The sequence below is a fragment of the Hippoglossus stenolepis genome, chromosome 13 (genome assembly GCF_022539355.2).
Source record: "Hippoglossus stenolepis isolate QCI-W04-F060 chromosome 13, HSTE1.2, whole genome shotgun sequence".
Classification (NCBI taxonomy): Eukaryota; Metazoa; Chordata; class Actinopteri; order Pleuronectiformes; family Pleuronectidae; genus Hippoglossus; species Hippoglossus stenolepis.
The window spans coordinates 2785742-2809096 of record NC_061495.1 but is presented as its reverse complement, the minus strand read 5'-3'; the positions used below and the strand labels follow the sequence as shown (position 1 = coordinate 2809096).

Below are 23355 nucleotides of genomic sequence, written 5' to 3'. Positions count from 1 at the left end.
GACAAACAATGACCTGAGTATAAATAAATAAATAATTATATAAATACATACATAAATACATTGTTTAATTATGTATGTCCTGTTTAATTACAAACTCTTATTCATTTATTAATTTATACTTAAGTCAATTTTCTTCCTTTGTAATATATGTTTTGAAAGATGCTCTATAAATAAAGATTAATTAGATTCATATTATAAGTAGTAAGTGCATGCTTCGACCACTTGGGGGCAGCAGCAGCCGTCCCCGGGCTGCAGCGCCGCAGCACCCAGACGGTAGAAGAAGAGTCCGCTGCAGCAGCCAGGCAGCATCATGCCGACAGCTGTGATCATGGAGGAGAATTATGATAAAGTATTAGAACAGTGTGAAGCTCAGGAAGTCGAGGTAAGAGGTCCACGTGTGTGTGCAGCAGCCCCGCCGGGTCCCGGGCGTCCGGCCTCTCTGGGCCGCTTCCCTCGCCCGGTGCTAGCTGCCCTGTCTCGGGGGCTAACGTCCTAAGCTAGGTCGCTAGCCGGTTTCATGGCTAGTTTCACTTCCAGGTGCTGTTATTAATTAATTAACTTACTTTTCTCTAATTGGCTCATAAACGATGATTTGTCCGTGAAGACAACAGCAACACAGTGTCCTCGGGTTTAACACGAGTGGCTTCAAGGTGTTAGTGTGTGTTGTTAGCATCCAGTGGGGAGCTAGCAGGCTAACTAAGGTAAACACAGCTACAGTTAGTAGGATGCTATTTTATCATTCAGGACGTCATCACTGTTTAACAGATTTAAACCAGTCCAGGTTAACTGTTTGACTTCAGGAGACGTTAGTGCCGACCAGTTAGCTTCGTTAACACAGTCTGACTGGGAGGTTAGTGGCCTTAACGGAAGCTAAAGCAACACAACAACAACACAACAACAACAACAACACAACTCACCAGATGCTCGTCACTGTCTGAAGATGTCTTTACATTTCTGCTCCTTTTACATCTTCAAGCGTTTAACATCACACGTGTGTTTCTGTCCTTCAGGCTCCAGGAGGCATCGCAACCCCCCAGGTCTACGCCCAGCTGCTGTCCCTCTATTTACTACACAATGACATGTAAGTCCACTGTGTCTGTCCTCGGTAGCTGCTGACGATTGATGATATGAGCTGTGAGGGTGTAAATATAAAGTATAATTCGTTTAACAGATACTTCGGCAAAGACGTATACTCTTTATTTGTCCCTCTCTTCCTCCAGAGTTTCATAGATGCAGAAAACACAAAATCATATATTACACATAGTTGTAGTGATCACTAATCGCACTGTAAGTGTAATCGAGGTGTTTCAGCTCTAGGATATGATCGGACTGTATCTCTACTCAATGTTTTGACACCATAACTCAAATCCCTGCCCCCTCAAAAAAAAAAAATCACCTGCTTTCTTAGAATGGCAAAATTCCTGCAATTTCAAAAAAGTAATTTCCTGAGTGTGTGCAGTCAGCAGGAAAAGCAGTTGATAGAAATGTTGTGTTTGTTAATACATATGCGTACAGATATATATGTAAAGTCTGTCCTGTTGTCTTCTGCGTGACAATGTGTTAACGTCCAACAGGAACAATGCCAGGTATCTATGGAAGAGGGTTCCCCAACCGATAAAATTGGTAAGCATGTCACAACACGAGGAATTACCTCTGACACCTGTCTCATTATGATAACACATGATCTTCCTGCTCTTCCTTTGTCTGTTTACACAGAACTTAACAATGTTTTATGAATGTCTGATATTAGCTGAGGTCTATTAATTAAGTTGAATATATCGTATTTAATACAGAATTAAAACCATTTTCACCTTTGCTCAAACAACTCTGTCCAGAAACAGCTCAGCCGTAGATAAATTGCAACTTGTTTTTAGTAACATTAGCATTTGCTTTGTTAGAAATTAGTCCAATATTTAGTGTAACACAACCATAAAACAGCCACAGTGTATGCACACACAATTTGTAGCATAAATAGCCACAACTCTCTGTCCCCCACATGCCTGTGAAAGCTGCGCAAAGAGTTTATCATCATTTTTGTTGCCACAATTCAGAGATTCAATTAATCCTTTGTTTTTGTTCACTTCACAAACTCTACTCGAACTTTGTAATGTTGCTCCACTCTTTCCCGACAGCTCTATCTCACTCTTGTTTACATTCTTCACTTACGTCTTCTTCTAGCAACTCAGATCCCACAAGATTTCAGAATGTGACTTTAAGATCTTGAGCGTAAGATTTTCTGTTACATTTAGACACATCTATCTCTGTAGGAATCATATCTATTAGGTTAAAAATCCAAGGACTTTTAATGTTGTAACTTAGTTTATATGCCCATTCACACAGACAAATAACCCTTTAGATAAGTTGTGTCACAGTTGTTATTGTGATGTAGTAATGTTCTTACTTAATATCAGAACGATTACAATCATTTCTGTTCTTATTTATCATATCAACCCAAAAAGATGTGAAAATAAGTCCCAGGTTCTAAACCTACTGGAATTATCTTTTACGTATTCCGGTGTCAAAGCTGTTTACAGTAGAATGTCGAGTCCAGTGTAACATACTGATTTGAAACACTTCTCCACATTGTGTACAGGCAAACCCCGAATTAGCAGCTATTTGGGCAGTTGGCCAACGCATTTGGCAGCGGGACTTTCCAGAGATCTACACGGCCATCGCAGCCTTCCAGTGGACAGAGAATATTCTCCCGGTCATGGAAGGCCTTCGAGGTAACCACCAAAAGCATGCGTCATCCCTTTTACATGTCATAAAGCTAAAATTATATCTAAATGCTTTGCACAGTTGGTTCTGTGACACTGTGGTGAAATTACCAGTAAGGCACATTGAAGTGAATTAAACGTCGACTGAATCATTCTGAATAACAGTCAGCAGGGGGCACAAGCTGAGCACAGCTGTGATGCAGCCCAGCTGGAAGGAAATGAAATGTGTTTAAAACAGTTGAACACAATGGAAATTTCTCGGCAGTAGGAATAGAGGGTAGTGCAGGTTGCCACGGCTCCGCATAAAGAATAAGGTTTTCATTTCCATGCTCACATTCACCGATTCACAGATTCTCTTTCATAATGTAACTGCACATCTTCATATTTCCGTTGTCTTGTTTCCTCATCCTCTTCCGAAAGTATAAAAGTGTTTTGAACAACACTATTTGCCCTCATGCGCACAAATGTTGGGGCATTTGTGTCATGTGATGTTTCCCTTGTGCAAGAGGTGTAAGAATAGCCTCTCCCACATGTTTACGGTACTTGGTGTTTATCTGCCGTGGACGCTGACGTATGTCATAAGACACTTGTGCAACAAGGGGCGATAAATGATGTGTGGGAATTAGGCTTTGGAATCTAAATTCACCCAATTTACATTATTGGTAAAATGAAGTGTTGTGATTTATGCAATTTAGTTCCCATAAGCACAAGTACATTGGTGTGTACTTTATTCATCCTTTGTTTTGATTCATTAAAGACCAACCTCTGATGTTTGGGGTCTAGATCACATGGTTATGTCTCAGACAGCCGGACCATTTACTGTGTGTCTCCCCTACACTCTCACCCCATGTCCTGTCTGACCTTAACTGTATCAACCAAAATAAAGGCAAAATCTTCCACCAAAAAAATATGCTAACTTATGTAATAATCACTTTTGTAAAAATACTTCTGCAGTTCTCTAAATAACCGGTGCTTTACAAACAGCAGGGAAGTCCAAACAATACATTTTCCTCAAACCTGCCAAAACACTCAAATTAGAAATAAGTGTATTAATTACATTTATCGAGCATTTACCAGCAAATAGATCCTTGTTTTTCTTAAATAAATAAGGAACCACCTCAAATGTACGTAGTCAACAATCAACAGCCACAACCACGTGGTCACAGGATGTTGATGTTGACTTGTTGAGCTCCCTCTACCAGGTAAACCAGTCACGTGGGTCCTGTTTGTCTCCGATCGGTCCCCCACTTCTGTTGCTGTTAGAAGGGACACGGTGCCCAGTAGAGCATATGACACATGCTACACTGGGTGGGGGGCATTTCTCTGAAAAGAGCCAGGGCCAGCCAGCAGGCAGGAATGTGTGCTCTGGTTGGTCGACAGGATTGGGTGTCACCAGCTGTGAGGGGCTGGTATAAAAGACAGATCTGCTAGCTCGCCGCCAGAACAGATAACAGCATTATCACAGGCAACACTAAGGAGAAGTCTGCCCTCGGCTTTTAACTCAGCAGAGAGTGAAACGTTGGGCGATTAGGAAACTCACTGGTATAGCTGTAGGCCAAGACTTCCACAATGGACGTTCAGAGGACAGGAACTATGGTTCGGCCCCCCAGCCCCATGGATAGCCTGGAGAAGCAACTGAGCTGCCCCATCTGCCTGGAGATGTTCACCAAGCCTGTGGTCATTCTGCCCTGCCAGCACAACCTGTGCCGTAGCTGTGCTAGTGACCTCTATGACTCGCGCAACCCATACCGCTTTTCCGGTGGCGTCTTCCGATGCCCTACGTGTCGATTTGAGGTCGTGCTTGACCGCCATGGCGTCCACGGGCTCCAGCGCAACCTATTGGTAGAAAACATTATTGACATCTATAAGCAGCAGCAGGAAGGCAGCGGCAGCGGAACTACAGAAACTACCATAAAGCCTAAAGAGTCCAAAGAGCCCATGTGCCAAGAGCACGAAGATGAGAAAATCAACATCTACTGCATTACCTGCCAAGTGCCCACCTGCTCCATGTGCAAGGTGTTCGGTCAACACAAGGACTGCGAGGTGGCACCTATAGCGAGTGTGTACCAGACACAGAAAGGTGAACTGAGCAACGCTATCGATACCCTGGTCGCCAGCAATGGGCGTCTACAGGCTCTTCTCAACCAGATGGAAGATGCCTGCCGTGCCGTGCAGGAGAACGCTCAGCGTGCGAAGCAAGGCTTGGCTGAGCGCTTTGACCATTTGTATGCTGTTCTCGAAGACCGCAAGAACATTCTACTAGAGCAGATTAGTAAAGAGCAAGATGAGAAAGTGGCAGCTCTCCGGGCTCTGGCCCAACGTTACGGTGAACGACTGCAATCAAGCACAGAGCTCACCGATACGGCGGTGAGAGCACTGGAGCAGAGCGGTAGTGCCGAGTTCCTCGTAGCCTCCAAGGGCCTCATCGTGCAGACGAAGGACGCGGCTAAATGTTCGCTCGGGGAGGAGCGGCCAGAGCCGGGCTTCGAGAAGATGGACCACTTCACTTTGTCGACAGAGCATGTTGAAGCAGTCCTGGCAAAGATGGACTTTGGAGTGTGTGAAGAGGAGGATTTCGAAGATGCAGAGGAAGAGGAAGAAGAGGAAGAGGAGGAGGAGGAGGAGGAATAATGAAGATTCAAAGTGTTAAGGGACTTGTAGGAAATACTGAAATATGTCCTTTAAAGGGATTTAGTGTTAATGGAAGGGACTGTGTTTAATGTTAAGGGAAATATAAGGTGACAGAGGTTGTGGGCTACAATGGCATGCCCCTTATTTCAGTGCAATATTTATGTCAATGTTATATTTGTGCCTTTTCTTAATGTCTTTTTATACTTTTGTACTTCTGAACCATGTATATGGTGCAACATGGTCGAGTCATGAACATGTAGAAGGCTCACACCTAATTTCCTCATATGAAGCTTTTGGGAAATAGTTGTAGTAATTGTTGTCTTGTCAAGTTTGTGTTGAAACTGTTTCCATGTCTGCCTTTAATTGAACATTGGAATAAAACCGCATGAATTTACAGAATCGACTTTCTTCATTTAACTAAAACATGATATTGATATGAATGGAGCATAAGGAAGGAACATGGAGGTCCAGTGTTTTATACCTGGTATTTTATACATATACACGTTTCTTTGAGTGCTTCCAACAAAACGTTTCCTTTGCTGCTCTTACTTGGCAATGGGCTGTATTTAAAAATAAAAGCCCTTGCCATGTCCTGTCTGCTTTGCCTTTGCTGGTGAAAAGTGTGGGGGGGGGGGCTATTTTTAAGTGGTGAGAGGGTGAGAAATGATAGCAGCCCTGGAATAGACTGAGAAGGAGACACCAGGTCCAGTTTCTCCTCGATAAAATCCCCCCCCTCCCCCCTCATGGACAACTTGCTCAGCAGCTCCCACCCAACTCTGAAGTGTCGGAGGGGCACACTGACCAGGGGCTGTAGTCCAGTTGCCCCTGTAGTCATTTGCTAACGGTCAAGAGGCCATGGTAAAAATACTTGTTTGCCGGGGCGGGGGCTGGGTTACAAAAAGCCCCTTGAGATGACCTGCTTGGCTGCGTTCGGAGCATTTGGTCTGTGGCCTCATTCCTTTTCCAACATGCAGCCGGTCAGGTGCAAGAAAGTCGTTCCAACACAAGAAGCATTTCTTCAGTGTGAGTCATGATTCACTTTTACCAGATGGGAGTTTAATACCAACTAGTAAAAGCAGTGAACTTCCTTTTTTCAAGTCATTCAATTGTAATAAAAAAAGACCACAACGACAAAACAATGTAATTACATTAAAAATGGTTTATTTTAATCTTCCTAGTGTCTTACTAAGAACTGCAGAAGTTACTCCACCTACGAAAGGAAACTACTCTACTAATAGTTTATTATCTAACTTCAGACACAACTGATACTTAAACCCAGGTCAGCATTTTTAAAATGTTTATATCTTTTATTCTTTTAACATTTTAGTATGATAGCAGCGAGAACAGGAAGCCGTTTGGACAGAAGCATGGGAAAGCGCTCCTGACAAATCTGTAGCCTTCGCCTCACAGCTGTCTTTTCTCATCCAGCCCACTTGTTATTGTTACTGCTGCGACCTGCTGCCACAGACTGGGAGCTGGCTGTTGATACACATTCACGGTTGCTAGGCTATAAAACACCACGGCAAATCCGTGCTGGTGTGGGGACCCGTCGCTCTTACTGGTATCTGCACAAACTGCAGCAACACTTCAAGTCAGGCTGGATAAATGAGGCAGGAATGTAAACGCAGCACGTAACGTCCTGGATTCACTTTGAACATGCTTTGATGGAACAACAACTGTTAAGTGCTCTTATTGTGGAAGAATTTCTTTTTTGCTTTGGCTCATCAGTAAATCATAATCAAATCAAATGTTCATCTGAAGCAAACCCAGACCCTGAGAGCACGTGAAGCCATTCAAGAAATTAAGTTTAGAAAAAGCTTTGTTTTGTGACCATGTGCCTGTTTGGGTTCAGACAAAGGAACTTGTTAAACCCCAACTCAAGATTTGCCACAAAGGACAGAAATGTGAAATCGAAATTTTCCATGTGGGCCTTAAACATTTACTCTGCGTTTTACCCAAACATACACATCTGTAACTGCTAATGATCGTAGGAAAGAACGAGCCCCGGCTTCAAAAGCCCGTCACTCTTGATAAATAGTTGGACACAGTCTAAAAGTCCCAGTGCTGCTGCTGATTAGCGCCTTTGTTTACAAGAAAGTCTTAAATCCCATGTTCAAAATGACTGAACGTACTGTTCCCTTCGGATTAAGTTGCCGTTGCCTCTGCTGTGTACACTATCACTGTGCTCCCCGTGAACCTACATGATATAAATGTCTGTGCTGTTTGTGGCTCCCTCGCAGAGAGCACACGGCAGAGGGCGTACAGCCTCGTGGCCCAGGCCTACACGTCCATCACAGCTGAGGACTTCGCTGCCTTCGTGGGCTACACTGTGGAGGAGGCAGTGAAGGGTGAGGCTGAAGATACACAACCACAGCTGGGGGGGGGCTGATGCTGTCAATTTCCATAAACAAACATGACAACACATTTGCTGATGAGTGTATTTTCTTCTCCTTTCCCACTTCTTGTCTTGAAGGTGTGGTGAGTCAAGGCTGGCAGGCGGACCCCACGACCAGGATGGTGATGCCCAAAAAGCCCGGTAGGTGGCGGTGTTGCTCTTTTGAATTGTGCCCATCTCCAGCCCACGGTTCCGTCGTCCAAACGGTTTTGTCTCCATGAGGAATCCTTCATCCACTTTCCTTCTACTCTTCCTCCCACAGTTTATTAGACACGTGGATTTAAGAGTCTCTCTCAATCCCATAGAAAGAGATTTTCCTTTTCCGAGAAACTGAGTAACTCAAGTTTTAGATTTGCTAAATCTCCCTTTGTACGATGTCCATATTTTTCATAATTCCCTTCACCTGCGTTCCTTTATTTCGTTCGACTTCTGTCTCGCGTGTCCTCAACTTGAAAAGGTCACAGATTGATTCATCTTTTCAGAAAAACTGATTTAGTGCAAACAGACGAGGAGATCGCGGTCTGTCTTTTCCCTCTGTAATCTTAAAACCTCCCTGCCGACGCATCTGCTTTGCACATGTCCAGCCTCAGAACGCTAACCCACTCACCATTAGTCCCCCCCCCCTCCCTCTCCAGCGCCACTGGGACTTTAGAGAACGTGGTGATTTTGGTTGGAGAACGGATCTCACACAAGGAATTCTTCTCGGTTTGGTTAAATATAAATGACATAATGTTAGACGGTGATATAATGTAGGGAGAGTGGGACGACAGGTAGCTCGTGTCCAGATGGATTTGAAACCCCGGCTGAGTCTGAGCTACAGCACATGGACTGAGGTGTAAGACGATGGATAGCACTTGGCACAATAAGGAATCCCCCGTCTGACTTCACTTCTCCTCCTCCGTCTCTCTCTCTCCACAGATCCTCCCCCCATCTCACTGGTTCCCAACGAGCAGCAGTTGGCCAGACTCACCGACTACGTGGCTTTCCTCGAGAACTGATAACCCACCGCAGCCACTGCCACCCCTTTTTTCTGCCCGCTTGGTACCGAGGGAGAATACAAGTTCGGATAGACTCTTCCTCCATCCTACTTCCTGATAAAGATGTACCAAAAACACACCCATCATCTTGCATGATTGCTGCAAGCTCTTCTCTGAGACCTACCTATTTATATTCATCGACTAGAAAAGCTCCCCCCCCCCTGCTAATTCATTTCCTAAAACGTTGTCGTCTCTCGGACGGCAACTTTGTGTGTATATTTTTTGCGGAGCCCTCTGACATTTGGGTCTGATCTCAAAGTAGGTTTGTCATGTCAGTTTGTTTTTAACCTCACACACACTAGAGACAGTATGTACAGTTCATCCGTTCTGTTTAATGCCTCCAGGTAACAGAAGTCTCAGCATGCATGCATCAGTGTGGAGTTCAGTCCTCAGACCTCATATCTTGAAGTTTATGTTTTGACTGGTGAATAAATATTTTTGCTGTTTCTATTTTCGTGTTTTCTTTATTCTTTTACACCAGAGTTCTGCTACAGAGCCGGCTGGCCTCAATTAAGGAGGTTGAATGTTTAATCTCATTTGGCTTTCGGGTGTTTCCCACTCCCACTTTATTCTCATGAAAACGAGTTGCATTAACAAAACACACACATGGGGAAGTACACGGCCACATGTTCAGAGTGGAAGCTGTTTCATTTTCATAGCTCAACATGTGTGAGATCCAGTTTGATCAGTGTGACGTAACATTAAACCTTTAACCTTTGCAGAGCAGCTTATTGACAGTTTGAACATTTAAAATTGTCCCGTGGAAGCCGAGAGCTCAACTCTAACCTTCTGCAAAGAAATAGTTTAAGTGGTTGTCAGATTATCAACGCTCTCTCGATCAGATTTGTTTGAACGAGCGTCGCTAAGAATTGACGGACATTTCATTCTGTAAATCTGGCCGCCACATGTTCTTTAATGCTACAGAATGAAAGTCTTGCGGTGATTGTTTTTTTTTTTTTTTCAGTCTCCTCTTGAAGAAGAATATGAAACATACTGAAAACGTACTTGATCTTGGCTGTAGCTTGGCATTAAGAGGAAGTGGTTCTGTGTTTGATGGATGTGGCCACAAACTCATTTAATTAGTTCTTTGTTTCAGACATGGCGCATCGCAGTCCACCGCCAACACGGGAAACTGTCGGGCTTCATGTCTCCTAACATGTGATCCTCTTTTACCTTGTTAATATCTGAACACGCTGGAAAGCATCTTGTTGGTTTAGTTTGCTCTTGGCTATATATGGAAATGTCCCCATATGTGTTTGTGCGTTAGCTGTTTACAAACACGTGTTGCACTCCCACCCCCACGTCCCGGTATGTGTTGAAGCAGCACTGGCGTCCTGACAGCTCCGCACGCCACAGTCACTCAGCACCAGTGTGAGGAGGGAACTGACCCCCACCCTGTCCCACCGCCGCTAAATATGTACGTGCTGCCACATGAATCCACTGCCCTGATGAAACTGGGGGGTAATGTTAGTCTTATATAACTGATTTTAACTGTGTTGCTGTTGCCAGCCTCTATGTGGGAGTCAGTAGTGAAGCTGCATGGAAATATGCAACAATAAAGCTCAATATCAAACGTCATGCAGACAGTGGATGTCCTCATGTGGCGCCGCAGGCATCTGTTCTTATTACAGTTTGAAATGGAGTAATTACAGTTACAGTATAATACTCTGTTTCTTTAATCATTTGCCTTGTTGATGTCTGACTGAGGCTGGTTCTTCTTTTATGTTGTTATAATACTTCCACTATGTTTAGGAAGGGAAATCATGCTTTTTGCTTTTCCTCATATGATTGAAAGTTTGAGATAGCGACACTTTTCAGATTTAGATTTTAAAAAAGGTACCTAAACTTTTCTTTTAACCTCCGGCAGCTAAACTTTATAGCATTATCATTACCACTAAATGATGCTCTGTACGTTACAGTGCATCATTTATTTAATTTCACTACAAACTAGAAAACGGGGGTGTTCTAAAACCCAGACACCTTTATGATGATAGGGTCATTTTTCCTGCTCCATAACTTTCATTAGCTTGCCGGTCCTTTGCAGAAGACGAGGCACAGAAGATAAGATATCGGGGACCTTCTTCCTGTGAGTGCCTCCTACATGTGCATGTACTCTAACAGGTTTAATTCAGGTAAAGATGAATCCCTGCGCAGCACAAATCTCTGGACTTCTTCAAGTTAGTGTGGAAAATGTGTTAATTTGAGAAACCTGGGTTTGTATCTCACATGTGGAAACTGAATCCGTCTTTACAGTCATGCAGCTCTTTAAAACCCTTTCAGTCCATTAATGCTCAGTAACCTGATGCACAGGGAGAACGAACAGGGGTTTACAGATTCATATGAAACATAAAATATGTCCGAGCGGTGTTGTGAACCAGCTGGGGGAGCACTTTGAAGTGCGGGACACGAGGTCACACTGTGTTTCCAGAATAAGCTCTGTGGAATGTTACTGTCGTGGCTCCAGCAGTCAGGTTACATGCGCACATGTTGGTTCAGTGAAGAAAACCAGTTGAGATTCAGACTTTTCTCTGTGTCGACGCTGATGTTTTTCTGTTGAGAAGAAGAGCAGCAGCTCCAGTGAAGCTTGAACGTCCTGTCCTTGCTCGCTGCTCTTTGTCCCATGAAACACCAGAACACGCTGGTCAGCGCTAGTGCTCTGTAACAAATAACAGCTGTTGGTACAAAAATAGTTTTCAGCACTTAATCACTATTTCCTTTGTGGAGTTTGTTTTCATAATGTCACATACAAACGGTTTTTCATCGCCAGACTCTTTGTCATTCACAAGTTTCCAGTCCAACCTGTTTCCCCTTGAAGTGGCTGAGGTCACTGTTCTCTAGTATTTGTACAAGCCTCTTATTTGTGTTGACAGCGAGCCTGGAGACAGAAGAAATGAACGTGGAGACAGAAGAAACAGGAGTGAAGGGAAACAACGCTGGAAATGTTTGGACGTCTCTCGTATGTCATGTTTGTTATAGTGAAAAAAAAAAAAAAGGCAAACTCAGACTGAGTCTGTGTCCTCGTGTCTTTTTCGCCCAGATGTTCACTTTCAGCTGGAGGCTCTCGGTGGTGAGGTCATTGTTTTGTTTCCCCGAGGTCAAAGGTCTTTGCCTCCCATCACAGAACATGCCGGTGACATGATGTTGCACAGGACTGCAGGTCGACATTATAAGGTTGTTTAAATACTGATGCATCTACTGTGTAAGTTCCCAGCCCGAGAGAGGAGCCTCTCAAGAAGAGTCACAAGATGAACGTCAGGGAAATGATCGACGGGAGAGGAGAAAATAAAACTGCAACACAAACTGAGTCTTTAGAGTTTTATGATCATTTTAGTGTTTTTCTGTCTCGAGAGGCCTTGAACCAAAAAAAGACAATTTAAGAGGTGAGTTCACTCTTTGGTGGAATAGACGATATATTATGTCTTGTTTTAAAGTATCTAACAAAGTAACTTGTGACTCAAAACTGTCAAAATACTAAATATAATCGAGTATAAATTATAACATGTGGTGAAGTAAAAGTATAAATCAAGTGAAGTACTTAAAAACTGTCAAGTGGACAGCTAAGTGCAGGTGTGAACGTTCCCAAGATGCATTGAGGACACGTGGCCACATTGAAGCATCAACTACTTCTCCCTCAATCCTCTTCAAACATCCCTCAAGCCTCTTCTCTGACTCTCTGTCTCTCATGTGCAGTAAACTCAATCTACAGACTTTTCCTTTGTACAAATATGTACATTCATACATTTTCTATTTGTTTTCAACAATGCATCAAATCTAAAGAGTCAAAACTGCGATGACTACACTGAGTGTTTAGCTTGTACAGGTCGATTCATACATTTTGCCCATGAAGTTGAAGTAAAACACAGTTTCATTGGTGAATAGATATATTTAAATTTGTATACGTGACATATCCAGACTCCGAATGATCTTTGTAATTGATAGAAAATACAAACTCATATGTAGTTTGTGGAAATGTGACATATTTGGATGAAACCAGGTGGAGGTGGTCTGTTCTGTTCAGCAGTCACATGACCGCTGAGGGGTCTGGATGGGGGAAGAGGTTACGTAAGAGTTAAGCCAGTAGGGGGCAGTGTCCCCCCGACACATGGTGTGCTCTCAGAATGAGTGTCGAGTTTTCTGGCGCCATTATTTTCTATCATCAAATACTGAAATCCATACAGACAAGTTTATAAGGCTTTCTTAAAAAATGGTAATAATTGGATAACAGGAATAAAAAAATGATTTCCCTTCTTTCCACATTTCCCCCTTTGTTTAAACTTTCATTAAGAGCAGAAACTGCTCCCTCACATTCACAGAGCAAATGTTTCCATGTGGGACGATGAGTCATGAGCATGAGACCAAGGGAAGACTCCAAGAGGATGTGGGAGACTGAACGGAGGACGGTGATGAGAAAAAGAGGGAGAAGATGGGGGGGGGGAGGAATCAGAGAAGAGGAGGAGGAGGAGGAGGAGATGGACGGTGCATGTGAGGGGCTGCTGGGAGCCAAAGCGAGATGAGGGGTGGGAGGAAGAGCGAAGGAAACATCGCAGCTGAGGGGCCGATCGCCAAGTGGAGAGAGGTCTGCTGCAAAGAGGAAAAAAGACTGGGACTGGAAACTGGATTTAACTTCATTCAAAGTGAATTTCACTGCACGGCTGCATGTGACACATCTTTTGTGAATAAGAAGAAGATTTTTAAACTTGCACTGCAGTTTCTGTCATTAGCCACATTTAAACAGAGCTCTGCAGATTCATAATCCACTTTAGCTTTCCACTCGTTAAGCATTAAAAATAACCAGTTTACCAAAGAATGAAATCTTGTTCATTTACAGACTTGATGATTTCAGAAGTCCTGCATCCTCTCAAACTCATGGAACAGAACATGGAGAAACGATTCTCACGGACGGAGAATTAGAGGCCGTTTGGATGCAGCTGTTCTCAAACCATGTGACCTCAGTAAAAGTTCTCAGATAATGACCGTGGGTCCTCACATCTCGCATCCAGGAGATTTACTAATCCGCTATTAAAAGTGGAGATTTCCAGGAGGACTCGAACTTGGCTTGAAAGTTCCTGCATGCAGCCAAAAAACTGAACAGCTTATTTTATAAGTCCACCATGTCCCATTTATCCACGTCCTGCTCCTGGGGACGTCACCTTTAGACTTGTGCGTACTTGCAGAGGAAATGAAGTGAGGAAAAGTAATACAGATCACTAGCAGGGTGCAGTGAGGACACACAAAATCATGTTTTCATTTCATGCAGCTTTAACATCTGCTCTTATTTCATATAGTCTCCAAAGTTAAATATATAAATTCTCATTTATGCCAAAAACCTTTTTCAAATTAAAAGCCCTTTAAGTGTTATGTAATACTTTTTGGAAGGTATCGGGATGCAGGGGACACGGCAGAGACGGCTCTCACTGAACGAGAGCTTCATCCAGCTGGATCATACTCTCCTCCACCAACCGCCTGTTTCAATCATTACTGGCACTTCAGAAAATCAACTTTACTTTTTCTGCTTTTCATAAAATATGACTTTTTTCGAAACTAATACTTCACATGCATGTTTGCTCTTCCATGCTGAGATCAAAAGACAAAACAACTTGAGTCTAGAAACATTCTGTAAATTTGTCCTTTTGGCTACAAACCCTGTGAAGAGAACAAAACTAAAAGTATAGACTTATACTAACAAGGATCATGTGTAGAGGAGGAGGCTCAGAGAACCTCCAGGTGAACCAGGGATTGGAGCAGCGGAGACCAGTTGGCCAATCAGCTCCCTGGATTCAAAGGGCAGCAGCTCATGACTGGACGCCAGCAGAAAGTAGTGTTGAGTTTATGTATTTCACCTCATTAAGTAAATAATAGAGATGCTGAAAAGCAACACGTGCGTCTCTGGCTGCGTGCGGGAGACCCCGACCCCGGTGGCATCGGACGTTGCCACGTGTGTGTACTCGAGGACCGGTGTGTCTTGTTCCCTCTGGACCACAGAGCTCCTTTGTTCTGCACAAACCATTAAAAGCTCATCAGTGAGACATTTTCTCCACCCAGTGAGTGACTCAATCACAAACTGTCACGTGCTGCCAGAAATACCAACTGCAGCAGATGTGCATGAGTCGGTGGCAGAAAATAATCTCCAATGAAATCACTGTTTACTGTTGATTGGCTGCTAAGGAGTGTTTACAGTAGCGTGGGGGGGATGGAGCGGCTTTAGCGAGGTCCTACCGATGTGTCACAGCCTTTTTATATCATCAAAAGCTCATTAAAACCAAACATATCAGAGACATGAACACATGAACATACATCAGTGTGATGAGAACTTCCTCAAATGACAGAAACTATCTTTGAGGAATTATTGAATTGTGTGCTTCCACTTCTTTGTTTGGTCTGTGCCCCGTCCAATAACATGGAGGAGGTCTGATTAATGACTGCAGCCAGCCACCAGGTGGTGATCTGTGATACAGCCTCACAGAGCTGCCTGCACTGATATAGATCATCAACGTCAGGATATATTCTTTTTGCTAATAATACAAATATTGAAAACTGGACTTGACCTTTTAGCTTTGACCAATTTAACAAAATAAAGGTACTGTGCTTCAGCCAGTGACAGCGTCCACTGGAAGTGTCTCTTACTCATCGCCCTGCGCTGCCGGTGCCTTTGCTCCCAAAGGATAAATCCAAACATCTCATTGTGGTTTGAGCGAAGCCACCGAACTCTGTCCTGTGTTATTATTTTTCACTTTCTCCGGATTCTCTGGATACTTGGAGGTACAAGTCAGCAAAGCTCCGGAATGTGAAGTTGAGTAAAATCACGTAACAGCGACGCTACTCACCGTTTTCACACAGGAAGTTTTCTTTGAGGTGAGTTACTCTTCTGTCAACGCTCAGGTTTTCACATTTCTACTCCCTCTGTCTTTGCCTCGGGCTTAATTTGGAAATATAAAACTGTTCACAAGGTACCGTGGCACAAATCCAACTTCTCCCTGCAGGAAATTGTGTTATTAACCTGATCTGTCTTCAATTTCAAATCAAATTATTGGCTTCTCGTGCACGGTGAGAACATTTGAGCGAACAGGCTAACAAAGGTCTGTATTCATATAGCGCACGGTCTTGATGACCAATCAAACACTAATATTGTTTCTCATCACAGTAATTTGGGGTTCGAGGACACTTCGGCATGCAGAATGGGGGAAGCTGGTATTGACCCTCTGACCTTCTGGTCGGTGGATGACCCGCTCTACCTCCTGAGCCACAGGAAAAACTATTTCCTAAACCAAGACTGAAATAAAATGAAACACCAGGGGGCACCAACACTGGCAGTGATGATGCCAGTTCAGACCTAGACACAAACAAAAATAAATAAATAAATAGAAGGAAAATCTATAAATGGTGTCACATGTTGTTACCTCCACGAAGGCTAAAGGAGATTTATGTTTCCATCATCTATCCGTTAGCAGAATTACAGAAAAACTACTGAATTCACTTTTATTAAACCCATTAACATCTGGAGCACATTTGTCTTAACTTGTATTATGGGAAAGATATTACTTTTCACCGCATGTCATTAAGTTTGTAGAAAGAAGCTGGAAGTGAAATGTGTCATCGTGAAAAATAGAGAATAAATGGAGGGAGGCTTGCAGCCGACTCGAGCTGCGCTGCTGCAATCATGTGATTCTCCACAGTCCTCTAAAATACACACCCTAACAATTTGGCTATTTCGGCTGCAAGAACTTCCCTTATAAAGAACTGCTCATCACTCCCATCATCTCTTTGTGATCACATGAAGTCAGAGCCTAGACGCCAAACACTAATTATGTTCTGCTGTAATAAACATTTCAAGTTCTCTGACTAAACTTCAGCTTCTAACACTTTGAGGGAAAAGGAAAAACTGCTGATACATGAGTCACTAAGCATAAAGTCTAATCCTGTAAAACAGAGCTGAGCTTGCTGTTTAATTTGCTATAGGTAATTCAATACATGCTCAAAATCTGGGCTGCAGATTGATTCTGTTACGAAACAACTCGACGAGAATCACTTCCAGAAGTTGCGCACACACGTGACTTCAGAGCGAGGAAAACTTCAACTGAACAAAAAGTTCTCTGCTCTTTCTGTTCGTGAATAATAAAACATCCCTGCTTCAATTAGTGAATTCAGGAGCTGCAGCTTCCCGAGCACAAGAGCAGCACTTGATGGGACCACTCAGTTCTACTATTTATTCATTTCATTTGGTGTTGAAACCTTCGGTCCAGTCTTCTTTATCTGAAAAGATCTCCCCCTCTCATCTCTTAATAGAAATATCTGCTCGGCCAACGCTTTTCACACAGCTGACTCAGGATGGAAAGAATGTTCTGAGGCAGGAAATGAACTTCAGCTTTACTGCGCGCTGATTAAACTGCCGCAGCACCAAGCGAGATTTCTTCAAGCAGTTTGTTTTTTTATGTGTTGCTGTGCAATTTTAATTATTCATGAAAATGCAGTGATGAAAAATGTTCAAGCTGATATTTGGATTTAGTCAGATTTTCCAGCTGGGACTGAAAACCCCCCTTTAAATAAAAGCCTGATGTCTCGCTGCTTTAAAAGTTCCTTAAGTTCTTCTATAAGTGCAGATGATCAAATATATATTGAAAAACCCCGGTGCTAGAAAATGATGTCAATCAAACACTTCTAAAACTATTCACCATCATGTTATAACAGATTTGTTCACATTTAGGAATTTAAGACACTGAGAACAAAGTGATGAATGAACAATGGATGGAAAAATGATTGTATTTTTATTTAAATTCGTTTTTCAATCAATTAAACCCAACATGGACGATCTGTTCAGACTGATTAGAGAAATATTCCTCACTCTACTGGAGCTGTGTTCCTCTTAAACCCTGAAACTCACACAAAGCCGTGTTCTTTGCACATTACAGCTGTCAGCTCATTTCTTGCTGCTGAGCCAAAAAAGGCCAATTATGCACAAAAGTTTGACGTCTTAAGGAATGATGTGTTCGGTCTCTGTCTGAGACGAGTCCAGCTGCGGCCACGCAGGGACATTACCATTTGCAGCGGTCATTTGTTTGCCTTGAAGGAAAAGTCCAGACCACGCCTACCCAGGCCTCAACCACCACAGCTCAGCTTCCTATTGTTCAGACTCCGCGGCTGCAGCTGCACATACTTGGTTTGTCTTCACATCACGTTGCACTGAGCAAAGCAACTGTTGAATTATCGGAACGTGAGGATACTGAGACAATTTAATCGAAGGCAGCAGCGTATTGAGGGGAAACAGAAAGAAAAAGGCTTGTGAGACAATCCATCATTGAGTTTTAATTTTAGAAATGAACACACAGGTTCTCATCGGTGAAAATCTGCCATAACATTAATTCATACATTGAGCAAACACACTTTAGATTGAAAACATGTGTTGGCCTGGAGGGAGCATAAAGAATGCAGTCCCTCTCTTATCATAGTGTGTTTTCAATCCCGTTCTCTCACTCCAGACATTCCTCTTCCTCTCGCAATGATGATGTCACCAGAACGGGAGGTCAGGGGCCTCAAGGAGCCAGGGGCCCGGTGGACGTCCACCACGGCCCCCTCGTCCTCGGAGCTCATCAGCTTTCAGACTTTGTGGTGGTTTGCGAGAGGTCAAAGTTTTCTTCTGTTTCGTTTTTGTCGTTTAAGCCAGTTGTGCATTTGTGGTTTTAATGACAATCTCTGCCTTAAAATTACAGACAAAGAAAAGAGCTGAGTGTCGTCGGCGGTGAGCTCTGCTTTGGGTTTATTGTCTCGCTGGGATTTAACTACATGCAGACAATTCAACCAACATGAATGGAGAGTTGTGGAAAAGAGAAAATACAGCACGTCTGGGATAGAGACTGATCTAATTGACTGATCAGTTACGACCAACAGACTATTTGTCGTTGAAGCACTTTAATATTCAGGTTTTCAGAGGATTGTGATTATTGAGGTGTTGTATCGTTGTGTTAGAACCGGTGATTGTCGGCCCGTCCGTCCACACACAGATCAAACCCGTGTGTGAGTAGGACCCTGGTGTTTTGGCCGTGACGCCGGAGCAGTGGACCAAGTTTGCTTATGGTTTACTGCTCCTGCACGATGTGATTAACTTTATCCAACGCAACTGCGGGAATATGAGCAAATTCCAGAAACGCATGGTTGGAAAACACATGCTTCATAGCCACTGAAGAAAGCCATGCGATGTGGTGGAAAGCTCTTGAAAAGCCTCGGAACAAACCAAACCTTGTGATTTTATCGATAACACTCCCACCTTTGGAGCAAGAACAGCGCAGACGATGTGTCACAGATAACTCATTGGATGTATTACTCTGGATTACATCACAGTTTGGAACCTTCTCATTTACCCTTTTAACTGTGAAATCAAACTTGGATCTGTGTCGACCACAATCCTGAAGAGGAGAATTCATCTGAACAGTGACTCTCACCATGAAGCTTGCCAGATTGTGTTGAGTCTGCGATGTGCAGACAGACCAACAAACAGAGCACACACACGTTAGCTTGCAGTGATCCTGAAGTCCAGAGCTTTAGGACACTGGAGACTCTTAAAATGGTTTGTGGACAATATGATGTTTCTCATGAGCAAATGTGTTTCCGGACCTCCAGAGCAAAGTTCATGACATGTATTAAACTAGACTGAGATTGATTAAAGGCCTCACAAAAGCTCTTAATTAAAGTTTGTCTGGTCACGTTTAGTTTTTTACTTTAATCCTCATGTCTTTGGTTTGTCACAGTCAATGAGAACCACGAGGCGCCTGGTGGCCCATCGTTCACTTCTCCATTCTCCACCATGTCAACATCTCTCTGTCCTCTTGTGTTAGACCTTCAGCTTGGCAGGGTCCACCACTCACCAGGGAGGTTTGCAGACTGCATGCTCAGCATTTAGCCTGACCATGAATGGGCAATAGCTGACAGGCATGTTGGGGATGCCACAGAATGCCCGGTTTGTGCCAGGAAAGCCGAAGGGAAACAGTGAGACGGGGATGAGATGAGTCGGCTGGTGGTTTCTGCTGTGACTCAGGAGCTGCAGATAGTGGGAGGGCATTAAAAGCTCTGCCGCTCAATGTGAAAGTCATTACAGGGCCCTGACTTTTATGGCTCTTGTGGAAAGACGGAGAGCCAGCGGTGTGAGTCATCGGTAGGACGGCTGCAGCAGTAAAAAAAAAAGAAATCCTCACTCCTTCTCCCTCCCCTTGTTCTTTTGGCCACAGACGGTGAAGCCACGAGGGACGGAGCTGAGCTCCCACGCTCGTAGGGTCACTTTGCCAAGTTCATCAGTAGGAAAGAAGTTGAGCAAACCACAGCTACACGGCCGCTCACCGAGATCGCCTCAGTTTCAAAGCCTCATTAACATCAAACATCAAAACCCAGTTTCAACCGCCTATTATTATTTCACTCATCTTTAAAAAACACAGGAAGCCAGTGGCCGCTGGAAATCCAACTTTCTCCCGACTTGTTGGAAGAAACCGCACATTCCTCAACGATGTATTGGAACAGTTTAAGTTTGCGGCACAAATCTGAGAAACGGCCATTTCTCCAACAATGTTTACACTGGCACTGCAGCGGCCACATATGAATCATCAGCTCGACCACGCAACCGCCGGATTGGTAAAGACGCCATACGGTGGAACCAAAGGAGCCTCAGTGAACTGGCAGCTATGAGAATCTCTCTCGTCTTGACGACTCCTCCTCATATTGTTCTGTCACAGAGAAGAAAATGTTGCACATGAGGACACGAGGCTGAAATTGTTCCTGTGAGAGAAACTGTGCTTTTCCAACGGCTCCTCAATCAGCAGCAGCAGCTTTCATCCCTGATTACACAAGCTGGACATTTTATTTGTCGTATTTGATTTGTGTTATTAACAAAAGTCTTAATTATTTCAACTGTAAATATGGAAACATCTGTATTGAATTGTGGAGATTGAAACATCATTAACGACACATCTTTTTTTTTTTGTAAAGAACCCAAATCCAACCATTCACTGGGAAGTCTTCCATGGAAACTATGAGGGAAACTGCTGGAGTTTCTCCAGTGCTTTATTACATGGAACCATGTCCAGGGTCCAGAGGATGCATAACATGTATAAATCATATTCCTGTGTTCAGTATTTCCAGTAATTTACTACATATACATTTAAACATGACCTTAAAGAACACAGCACACCTCAGGCTAGAAACTTTCTGTTTCTTTTTTCTTCATCTCGTCGCACCTGAAAACAAAAGAGTCGCTGTAGCTGATTACATTAACTCACTCAAGTAAAACTAAGTAGCAGGCATCATGACGGACGGCTGCTGTTTAACATATCACAACTCCACAGATGCTGTTGTTCAGATGATGTTTGGGGATTAAACACAACAATCTGGACTTTGCCTCTTCAGATAAAGAGTATTTTAGATGTAATTGTTTTATCAACACTTTTTTCCTGCGTTTCCTTGTGTTTGTGTTCAGTTTCATTCTGAGTTCTGTGTTTCCTGTTTTACTTTGAAGTTGTTGCTCCTCGTGTGTCTCAGCCTTGACTTCCTGCTTTTGTCCTGTTTCCCGCCCTTGTGATTGTCTCCACCTGTTCCTCATGTGTTTCAATCTGTGTCCAATTACCCCCCCTCCTCCCCTGAGTAAATAAGTCTCTGTGCTCTTGTCTTTGTCAGTCTGTGTCTTACATGGCCGTCTCGCCGCCCTGTCCTCATTCCTTCATCCCTCACTTGTTGAGTTTTTCTTGTTGCTAGTGTTTTGTTTTTGATCTTCATGGATCTTTGTGTTACCTTTTCTCCCTCCTGTGTCTTTGGCTCCACCTGTTCCCTAAACCAGGACAACCTCTAGTTCCCTGTGTCGTGCTCCAGTTCCCTGGGTTGAGTAAAGATTTGTCATTACAACAATATCGTTCACTCACTACGCTCATGAAGAAGAATGCACATGATCAGAAGGGAACATTAACAAAATCTTTACAACATGTATAGAGGTGTTTTTAGGGAATACACACACACACATGTGGTCCTGGTATAGCAGGAATTGGCTCTGGCTGTATCCTGAGAATGTGCATGCAATATGTTGATAGAAGATTCTTTGAAGTGAAGCAGACATTGAGAGAAAAGTGCCGTCACAATGAAATGCTCTTAAACAGAGAACAAAGAAAGTGGTGACGGGGCATCGTGTGTTAGTCGGGAGAGGAAACGGGGGTTAGGGAAGGATTCCCACTATTTCACGTGTTCTTCATGACCCGTTCATCATCTTCCGTTCATCGTGTAAATAATGTTTTGCACAGATTGACGGTGCTGAGGTTATTTGTTTGAAAGTCATACTCTGCTGCGTGGCTGCATGTGGCATGAGAGGCGTTCGCTTGCTTTGGCACGAGCTGAATGCTCCGGCAGTGTAGTGAGCTGCTGCTAGTCGCGTTCGGCTCACTGTGGAAACTCTGACGCAGCCAGTTGCTGTGGCCTCCTGTTTTTTTAATTCTTTGTAAACAGCTCAGGTCTTTCTTTCTTTCTCTTTTTTTTTTTTGTTATTCTACTTCTTTTCCACTCTGAAGTGTCGCTGACAGAGCAAAGGTCTGTTGCCTCAGGTAATAATGAGAAAATGATATTTCACTGGTGAGTCTGAGATGATCGAACACAGAAGAGTGATTTAATATTTAATGTCAGACAGGATTAAATACCATGACTCGGATTGAACCTTGATCACATCATTTGTCTCAATAGATTTGAGGGGAACAGTAAAATGCAGTTTATTAGAAATGAGTTGAGGTAAGTATTTGTTCAGAGCTCTGATGTTTCCACCTGGTTCTTTTCAAGCAACCACAAACTTTGTAAAACCATAAAATGTCATTCTTTCACATTGTAATCGAACACATAAACAGGACATTAAGTGATAACTGGGGAGTTTTATTGGTGCTGGCTCTTTTCTTCTGTTTCCACACTTTATCCTTCATATAAACAGATATGTATTAATCTTCCTGGCAATTCCCGAGAGTGCTGAATTGTTGATTTAACACAATGTTTTTTTTCAGTTTTAAATTCTCCGTGGACCAATCACATCCCTGCGTGCATCACCGTACGAGAGCCTGCACAGGAAAGTTTCTGAGGACTGTTCCAGTTTGTTCCAGACTAACACAGTGTTGGCTCCTGGACCGGTGGTGACAGCAGCAGTTGGTGATTCACTGTATCAGCTTCCTCAATCTTAATCAATTTGCACAGCACAATTAGCAATAATCGCTCACACTGACCAGAGGGACGGGTTCGCTGCAGTGACTCAGAGAAAATACTATTTCTTGAGAAAAGTGAACACCTAGAGACGGGTACAGTGCGTTGTGTGGGTTCACGTCAAGTATATGAAATGGAGAATGTTCTGTATTTTTATAGCACTTTTATAATGTAGATGACCACTCAAAGTGCTTTACAGTACAATGTATTTTGCCATTCACACACATATTCATACAGTGCATCCATGGGCAGCACTTTTCTTCTGTGAGGGGCAATCTGGGGCTCAGTATCTTACATGTCCTCATACAATCATCTTTTCAAAACAGTCCATGACCACAGATGTAAGAGATACTGGTCTGAAGTCATTGTTAGCAGC

The 23355-nt window shown here is 43.3% G+C and overlaps 2 protein-coding genes across 2 annotated transcripts; both read left to right on the top strand.

Moving 5' to 3' along the window:
- The first annotated feature begins 225 nt into the window (after positions 1-225).
- Positions 226-9230, top strand: cops8 (COP9 signalosome subunit 8). The gene is made up of 7 exons (XM_035174210.2): positions 226-382; positions 1011-1081; positions 1575-1623; positions 2594-2726; positions 7589-7696; positions 7822-7884; positions 8662-9230. The coding sequence occupies exons 1-7, from the start codon at positions 311-313 to the stop codon at positions 8739-8741; spliced, it is 576 nt and encodes a 191-aa protein (XP_035030101.1). The 5' UTR covers positions 226-310; the 3' UTR covers positions 8742-9230.
- trim63b (tripartite motif containing 63b) lies at positions 4150-5742 on the top strand. The gene has a single exon (XM_047342579.1). The coding sequence runs from the start codon at positions 4287-4289 to the stop codon at positions 5346-5348; it is 1062 nt and encodes a 353-aa protein (XP_047198535.1). The 5' UTR covers positions 4150-4286; the 3' UTR covers positions 5349-5742.
- Positions 9231-23355: the final 14125 nt, after the last annotated feature.